General features: G+C 46.8%; 1 protein-coding gene across 1 annotated transcript; it reads right to left on the bottom strand.

Moving 5' to 3' along the window:
* Positions 1-3787: 3787 nt before the first annotated feature.
* LOC119378725 (uncharacterized) lies at positions 3788-5270 on the bottom strand. The gene is made up of 2 exons (XM_037647759.2): positions 4496-5270; positions 3788-4330 (listed from the first exon to the last, which is right to left on the bottom strand). Exons 1-2 carry the CDS (start codon positions 5268-5270, stop codon positions 3942-3944), a joined length of 1164 nt encoding a protein of 387 aa, XP_037503687.1. The 3' UTR covers positions 3788-3941.
* Positions 5271-8304: the final 3034 nt, after the last annotated feature.

Raw genomic sequence — 8304 nt, 5'->3', positions numbered from 1 at the left:
GCACAGGAAATCGCCACATCTTATTATCGATATATTTGCCCTCGCGTGATTCGCGTTGTATTTTTCAACGAGATCTCTTAGCACTTGTGAGCGATTCTGTAGTATCTGCGAGTATGACATGTGCCCTGCGTTGCCTGGGCAGCAATCGAAAATCTTGCGCACCGTTATTTACTTTTTCGGACCGTAGTAAAAAAAAAAACATTCCGCCTTCAGCACAATAACGTCGTTGTGTTGTAGGTTATTTCGTACGAAATTTTTATTTGTATGTGATAATAACAACATATGTGTTGTCTGTACATAATTCTTTTTCGGCGATGTTTTGTGATGCAGAACAGGAAAAGACAGGAGCAGGAGTTATGATCTAATTTCAAATGGCTCAAACCAATAAGGTCGGTTCACTTGCCCGACCTTTCGGAGCCAACGTTGGGAGTGGCGCAGTTAACCAAAAGGGAGTGAAGACCGGACATGCTATAGAAGTTTTTTTTTGCATATTCCATCATTGTCGCGATACGCTAGGTTAGACTATAGCTGAAATTGGAAATAAGCGTAGGTTTTCTGTAGAAAAGGCTTTTTTATGAAGGCTATAAAAATTCTAGAAGGCACTACGGGCTAGTGCAATTTAAATTGTCCGTGAAACTGAGAACCTCACTTCGCGTAATATTCTAAGCCAGTTTCTACAGTGACGGCTTACGCTGGAATTCTTCTAGCCTATGGGCAAATTCCAGCCTGTCCTTAGGCCGCACCTGAAAGTGACAAAGGCAGTCGGCCTACGGCACTGATAGGCCGACGTAGGCCGAACCCCAGGTAGTCGGCCTACGGCAAATTTCGACCACCTGAGGTTCTTTCATGTGCGCCTAAATTTACGTACACGGGTCTCTATTGCATTTTCGCCTCCATCGAAATGCGACCGCCGCGGCCGGGATCGAACCCGCGACGTGCGGTTCAGCAGCCGAGCACCGTAGCCACTGAGCCTCTTCGATTATTCGCTCGGGCTGCCAGACGGCAGCCAGCGGGCTGCCCGACAGCCTGCCAGACGTTCGTTTTTCTCGGACAGCTCTCGGGCAGCGCCGAGCTCCGCCCACCTGCCCGACGGCTGCCGTAAACGCGTTCGTTTTTCCCTCTCCGGCAGCCAGCGGGCTGCCCGCGGACTCGCTCCTCCTGCCGGAACGATTTGCGCTGGCAGCACGCTGGCAGCGAGCAGACGACGCGCCTCTTCTGCGTGTTTTTTTTTTTTTTTTTTTTCGTCGCGTCGTCTGCTCGCGAATTCTTTGAGCAGAAGTTCGCCGCTCGGTTCGGCGCTCTTTTTCAATTCGCTGCTTGCGCGGTGGTTGACGTAAATTCCAGTTGTAGCCGTACGCTGCTTAGCATGGCGTCCGTTTTTTGCGCCACGGAAGATTATTTTAAACGGGGTGCAGACGGAAGTGCGCCCTCTCTTAAAGAATGGTTGCGTTGTGCTGCACGACGGTAATCCCGTGTATGTGACCGAAGGTAAGACATTGCACTGTCGTGCGAGCGATTTTCGTGTTGTTTATGTCCCATTTGTGCCCTCACGCAGGAGGCACGCACATCACGTTTGCCGATGAAGGTTGCTGCAACGGTGGTGCGTCGGACACCAAGACCGCCGAGGGCGATAAGGACGGGTCACCCGCGCGCGCACCACAAGAAACGTCCGCTCAAACCAAAGTTGAAGCTGAAGAGACACAGCTGTGGCCGCGTGCCAAAGTGCTGTTTCTTATTGAATCTAAAAAGACATTCGAAGCCGACAAGCGAAACCGGCTAAAGACAAAACGGGATGAATGGAAGACCCTGGCGGCTGCCATAAACACGGAGTTTGGCAGCCATCTCAATGCAAACCAGGTGGAAAACAAATGGAGAACTCTGAGGAGAGCCTACATGAAGGCTAAGAGCCACAATAGTCGCTCGGGGAATGACCTGAAAGTCGTCGAATTTGAGGAGTATGTTTTAACTCGTGCTTTATATATGAACTCTCATTTTATTAATTTAAGAAATAATGATGGTAGACTTTGTTCCCACTACCAATTAGAATTCAATATAGTGAAAACGTGCAGTGCATGTGGCAGTTAGCGTGACTGTAGTTCTCACTGTCGGTCAAATAAACGAACTCGGAGGTTCCATACGATTGACATTTGTTGTAACGATTTAAGCAAGATTGAGGCATATAACTTGTAAAAAAAAACATTTATTCATTCCATCTGCATCGTGACGTTGTTTGCATCAAAATTACGATGAATTGTGACGTTCGATATGTATACCGGCCGCTATATATACCAGCATGTTGTGTTGAGCTTGCATGCATACCCGTAATAATATTGTGACAAATATATCGCGCATGTCATTGTCATTACAATTATCATGATTTATATCACCAGGGAGCTCAGCGAGGTGTTTGAAAAAGACCACGCTGTCAACCCGACGTACCTGCTCGAGCCGGGAGTAGTGAAAAAAAGCAATGAGTAAGTCATTATTGCTATTGCATGCATGCAGGATATTTCGTTCTTTACATATATGATAATTAAAGAAGCAGTTACACTGAATGAATGAAAAAAAAAAAAAAACAGTGCGACACTCGACTGGCCTCCTAAGGAAAACAAATGTCTGCGTTCCACGCATATTTTTATATACGTATAAGCTAGGATGGGTAGAGCATAATATGTGCGGCTCAAATGAATTGTATTCATCCATTCAGCTAAAAGCATCCATTGTCACAATTAACATGTATACATAGTAAGGAGGCGTGTTTAGCATAGTTATTTAGGCAAAAGAATTGTCATCTGTAGTTCGCTCGTTGGTTCTCTGCAATGATCGAAATTAGGAAGAAAGGGCACAGGCAGTCAATAATAATTTTATTACAGCAACTGGTTATTTTTTGGCAGTCTCTGTTGTATGCATTGGATTGAATATTCTTTCGCAGGCGCTGTTGCGTAACTTTTCTGCGATCTACCGTGTGGTGACCATGCAGTATACTCTATTAATTTCAGCACTCAGCCCCAGCCAGTGGAGCAAAAAGCGGGTGGCTCGGACGAGCCCGTTGATGTTCCATCAGCAGTGCAACAGCCCCAATCCGGACCATCTGCGGCCAAGAAGTCCCGCAAGAACAAAAATGTCACGGAGGCTCTTCTCTCGCGATTAGACGAAGCGGAGAGGAACAGGACTGAACGGCATAAGGAGTTAATGACCAGTCGGGTCCGGCATGAAGCTTTGCTCGAAAGGCTTGTGGTGGCTGCAGAGAATTACTTTTCTCGTAGTTCTCGGCAGCAATCTGAAGCCGAGTAATTTATATGTGCTTTTCTTCCTTTTTTTTTTCATATCTTTGTATTGCATTGCAATTCACTTCATTTTTTCTTATGTTTGCATTTTTTCAAGCAACACAGCCGTGCTTTTTTGTGTGTGCATTTAGATTACTTTGATGCCCTCCTTACATATGTTCAGAACAGAGTGTGTTTGAGTCATTTTCTCGTGTTTTAATCAGCCGGTTGCTGTACATATTAGTATTAATGTTGTTCTTTTGTTCCATATCATCAGTAATTCCAGAGATCTAACTTGAACATTTTAACCCTATAGTCCTGTATTAACGATATTGATTCCAGTGAAAAATAAACTTTTTGCCGTTTAAAGATCATGATCTCCCGAGTGTGGATTATATTAAAATGTGCAATGTGCGTGCAGTGCTGAAATGAAAACTTTTAGTAGCAAATGCCGTACGAGAAACGAACGTACGTTTCATGATGGCTGTCTATGAATATATACTGACAACACGAACACTTAACAACCATTTCAACTGTTTAGTGCGCACTAAAAATAATACAGCGTATATATGTAGGCACGACTAAAGGGGCGGTTCTAGTTTGAACAAAATATTAAAGAATGATCTGCGCCCACAAAAAAAAGGATTCTTATCATAGTCTTCTCATGATAAAAAGCTACAGAGCCTGGGCAACGGTGTCGCGCACAGTTTTCGCAAGGACCGATGTTACTGCTCCACTTTCCGGTTCTTTCGACGAAACATCTGCGTCATGGTCCACAGGTTGCTCGTCATTCACATCGTCGCCGCTCCTGCTGGCAATGTTGTGCAGAACGCAGGCCGCCATCACGATGTCCACAGTTTGTGGGATGGTAGCGACGTCGACATACATGAGCCGTTGGAAGCGGGTCTTTAGCAGACCGAAAGCTCCTTCTATGACGACCCGTTGCCGGCAATGCGCTGCGTTAAAGGTCTCCATCCATGGCTGCCAGCTGGCTCCGCATTGACGGTAAGGAGGCAGCAGCCAAGGCATCAACGGGTAGGCGCTGTCACCGATCAGGTAGCCTCCTGCCAAAAGAGTTCATCATATATAGCACCTCAGACCTATACTGCAATTAAAAAATCACCTAACGTAGTTAGTTTATATATGGCTAACCTTCCTCATGTCACTACTTCAATTTGGGCTCCTCAATTCACTCTTGCCTGATAATACAGATAACGACTTTTTCTTACCTTCGCATTTCAATTCTCCATCCCGGAAAAGAGAGCTTTCCTCCAGTACACGGGCATCGTGCACGCGGCCCGGGAAGCCGATGAACACATGCGTGAACACCCGCTCGGCGTTGCAGACACCTTGTAGTATTACGGAGTGAAACTTTTTTCTGTTGTAGTAGCTCTCCTCCGATTCTGACGGTCGAGAGATGCGGATGTGGCAGCCGTCAAGGGCCCCAATGACGTCTGGAAGGCCGGCTTCCACCCCTTGTCGTTGAAACAGCGCACGAAATGCACGCTTGCTTCGTGCGATGTCGTTGCCGTCCGGCCACTTTATCTCCCTCTCACTGATGGAGACGAGAAAGTCGAGAACACGCCGGATTGCGCCGTGTACACTCGACTCACTGACGTCGAATTTGTCCGCAATGGCATACATGGTCGTCTGCGTACCGAGATAAGTCAGTCCGATGAGCACGGTCTTCTCCGCTGACAGTTTCATTCGTCCACGCGAGCCCTGCGGATGAAATGAGGACCTTTCAAACTCTTCGACAAGAGCCGCAGCTGTGTTTCTCGACAGTCGAAACATCTTTTTGAACTCGAGGTCCACATACGCAGGAACAACCCGCTCGACGTATAATGGGACGCGGTGCCGATCCTGCCTCAGAAGCCGGGCCAACAGCAGGCTGACGATGTGGCACTCCACATCATCACTCCCCTCTTCAATCGCGTCGTAATCGCGTATCAGTTCTGCTACTGCTTGTAGCAGAACAACCAACTCGTCTGCCGAAGCCGCCATGTCTACAGGCTGACGATGTAGCAGACGACACAGAGCGAACACGGCTGCGCTAGCGTGACGATGATGATGATGCTGTGGCGGCGAGCCCCCTGCCGGCTGTTCGATTTTTCGTGTCTGGCGTGGCCGCTTCGGGCTGCCCGACGCTTGCCCGAGAATTTCGACCCTCGTCACAGTGACGCATAATGACGTCATTTCCTGTCAGAAAGGAGTCCTCGGGCTGCCGTTTGGCTGCCCGAACAGGGAAAATCGAAGAGGCTCACTGTATACTCAACATTGTTTCACAAGCACCTGTTTTCTTTATCTCCGATCATCATCTTCCTTTTCATTAGAAGTGTAAGAAGACTGAACAAAGAAATAAATAACTGATGCAAGCGTCCAATGAACTCCAGCAACATTTAATGGAACCGTCACGAACCACGTAGCATGCTGACGCCGAGCGGGGTCGCTCCTCTTCCCCTGGGAGGAGATTCGGGAGGAGCCCGTCGCTCGGACGGCAGCTCCCCCCGTATCCTTCACACTCAAACGGTTGCCACACAGGCAACTGTTGTTTGTTCTTTACGAAGCTTCCTTTATTCTGTGATAATGGTCAGGCCCGAGGAGCTTCTAGACACCTTCTAGGGGGGGGGGGGGATGTATATGGCTGTCGCCTTGGAAGCCTCCTGGGACGAGCCAGTGCTTCCTCGTGGAATTAGCGAGGTATGTGAAGGCCTACCATCTCTCCATGATCCGTAGCGTAAACAAAAGGAACAGAAAAGCATGCAGCCTGAAATGGAGTCACAACAGAGACGATATTACAGCCGAGAAATCTCCTTCGCCCTGGATAACTTATCTCTGGACGCTTACTCGCCTGATATCAATATGTTTTGTCGGTTTTTTTTTTCTTGGGCTGCGACACAGTTGCATTTATCTATCATCTTCTGTTCCATCGTTCAGCTCCTGCAACGCTCACGAGGATGAGGAGAACGTCAAAGAATGAACAGGTCATGCGCTGACTCGCAACTGTCGTTTTATTAGGAAAATATTCGTACATATAAGTGTGTTCAACAACCTGTGCCGAGTGACGCTGTGATTATTTTATCGAGGTGTTCTTACGCGAATGCTTTAGCCGAGAAATAAGAAAACCACAGGGGGGCGTATACACTCACACACGCAAACATTTAAAACACTCGCAGGCGAGTTTGAATGTTTGCGCGTGTAGGTGTGTGCTTGTGCGCCGAATTATTTTATCAAAGTGAGCTATACCAACTAGCCCAACATCAAGTCTTGCTAAAACGTAGACCCATGTATATGCGCCAGCGAAACCACGCGCTCAAATTTTCGGATACTTTTAGACCACAATCTCGGGTTTCGTTATCGGTAAATTTAATCTTTGTAGCATTCTTTTTCTTTACATCTTTCCTATTGCGTTTAACCTACTGACCAGTAAAACATAACATCCTAGCGATACAAAACAACAGCACAGCGTTTTTGTTTTCCTCGATATATTTACGGTTCCTGGTACTTCCAAGTTCTCCTGAGAGGAAAGCTATGCGTCGAAAAAAAATGTAACAGAAAAAAAAAAACACGATGGTTATCAGGGAACGCTTTCAGTGATCACAGGTTAGCCGTGACCAGCGTATCTCACAGTTGCACGGCTGCTCTCACCGGTAGTGCTAGTTAACTGCAACACAAAAATACAATACGTAACTAGACGCACAACTCCAACGCGTCCGACTGGATCCTAACGCCGGCGAAACAGTCTGCCGCTGTCCTAAAAAAATACAGGGCGCAACCCAGTGTTTCTTCTTCTACTTCTTCTTCTTCTTCAGAGGACTATCTAGGCGTCCTCCCTACCATTTCGACCATACCCTTAAGTAACTGCACCACTGAAGCACAAAATCAAAACTTGGTGATCGAAGTGACCCTCTGTTTACGAACATGCAGTGTCCGCTTCCTCGCACCCAGCGTGCTCACTTGAGCGCACATACTCACACGAAAGCAGAATCGTGTATCCCCATGCGAAACAACAGTAACCCACTAGTATCTCACTATCGCATTCTATCGCTTCTCAGGTTTACTAGTGCGTGATGCTTCCTCTCCGTTCAGATTATCCACATTGACTCAGCGGAGCATCGGAGGCCGTCTCTGTCTGGCACGCGCGGGTGATAACAGCGTTTGCCCACGCGGCAGATATGTTATACCCCAAATCTTAATTGCCCTCTGATGTATATAAATACCACTGGAACTATTTGGCAGACAGTAGACGGCACGACATGTGTGCCTCGGCAGGATTTGAAAGCAATGATTGTATTTGCCAAGATAAAAATATTCTCCTTTAATTCAGGGCTGCAAACAAAAAAACTAAACACCGAGATTTGTTTTTTGTGTAATTTGCTACAATTAATTTCCGAACCACCCAATGGGTTATGTGCCAGAAGTGTGGTTCGTTGTGCTAGATAGTCAAACATTTTTAAATGGGAAAAATAGCGCGAAGGAGACGTAAAGCAAGCGAAGGAACACACATGGCGAACGTCGACTAACAAGTGAAGGTTTTATTGCTTCAACGCAGTAATGCGTTGCCGACGAAATTTTGTCGGAATGCATGCCTTGAATAGCTCGCCCCTTTTTTCTTACTCGTCTACGATGGCAGCGGGAATTACCACAGAATTGACGCAGGTCCATTAAGCAGTTTCGAGCTCGCGTACGCTGTCCCAACTTCGATGACGTGAGACAAACACAGCACACAGAGTTATAGCCGAGGATAAAGCGGACAACAACAGCAAAAAAAAGAGCATTAAAGAGACTAATCAATCTTTCGTTGTCATTTCGGTGTGTTTCACTGAGCCTATACTTTGCTCAACTTGTTCAGTCACTCTATTGCCGTTCTCAACCATCTGGTGTATAGAGCCAGTCCCTACTGCCTTTGTTTTTACGCCAGGTTTTAAGACGCCAGACTGCAGTGACCGTTCGTTTTCGACATTTTTTCGAAAAAGAAGAAAGGAGAGAAACGAATTTCGATAATTCCTGCCTCCGCGACTCCGAACACACTCACGAT

Source organism: Rhipicephalus sanguineus, unplaced genomic scaffold, assembly GCF_013339695.2.
Source record: "Rhipicephalus sanguineus isolate Rsan-2018 unplaced genomic scaffold, BIME_Rsan_1.4 Seq9468, whole genome shotgun sequence".
Classification (NCBI taxonomy): domain Eukaryota; kingdom Metazoa; phylum Arthropoda; class Arachnida; order Ixodida; family Ixodidae; genus Rhipicephalus; species Rhipicephalus sanguineus.
This window is presented reverse-complemented; position numbering and strand designations above follow the sequence as displayed.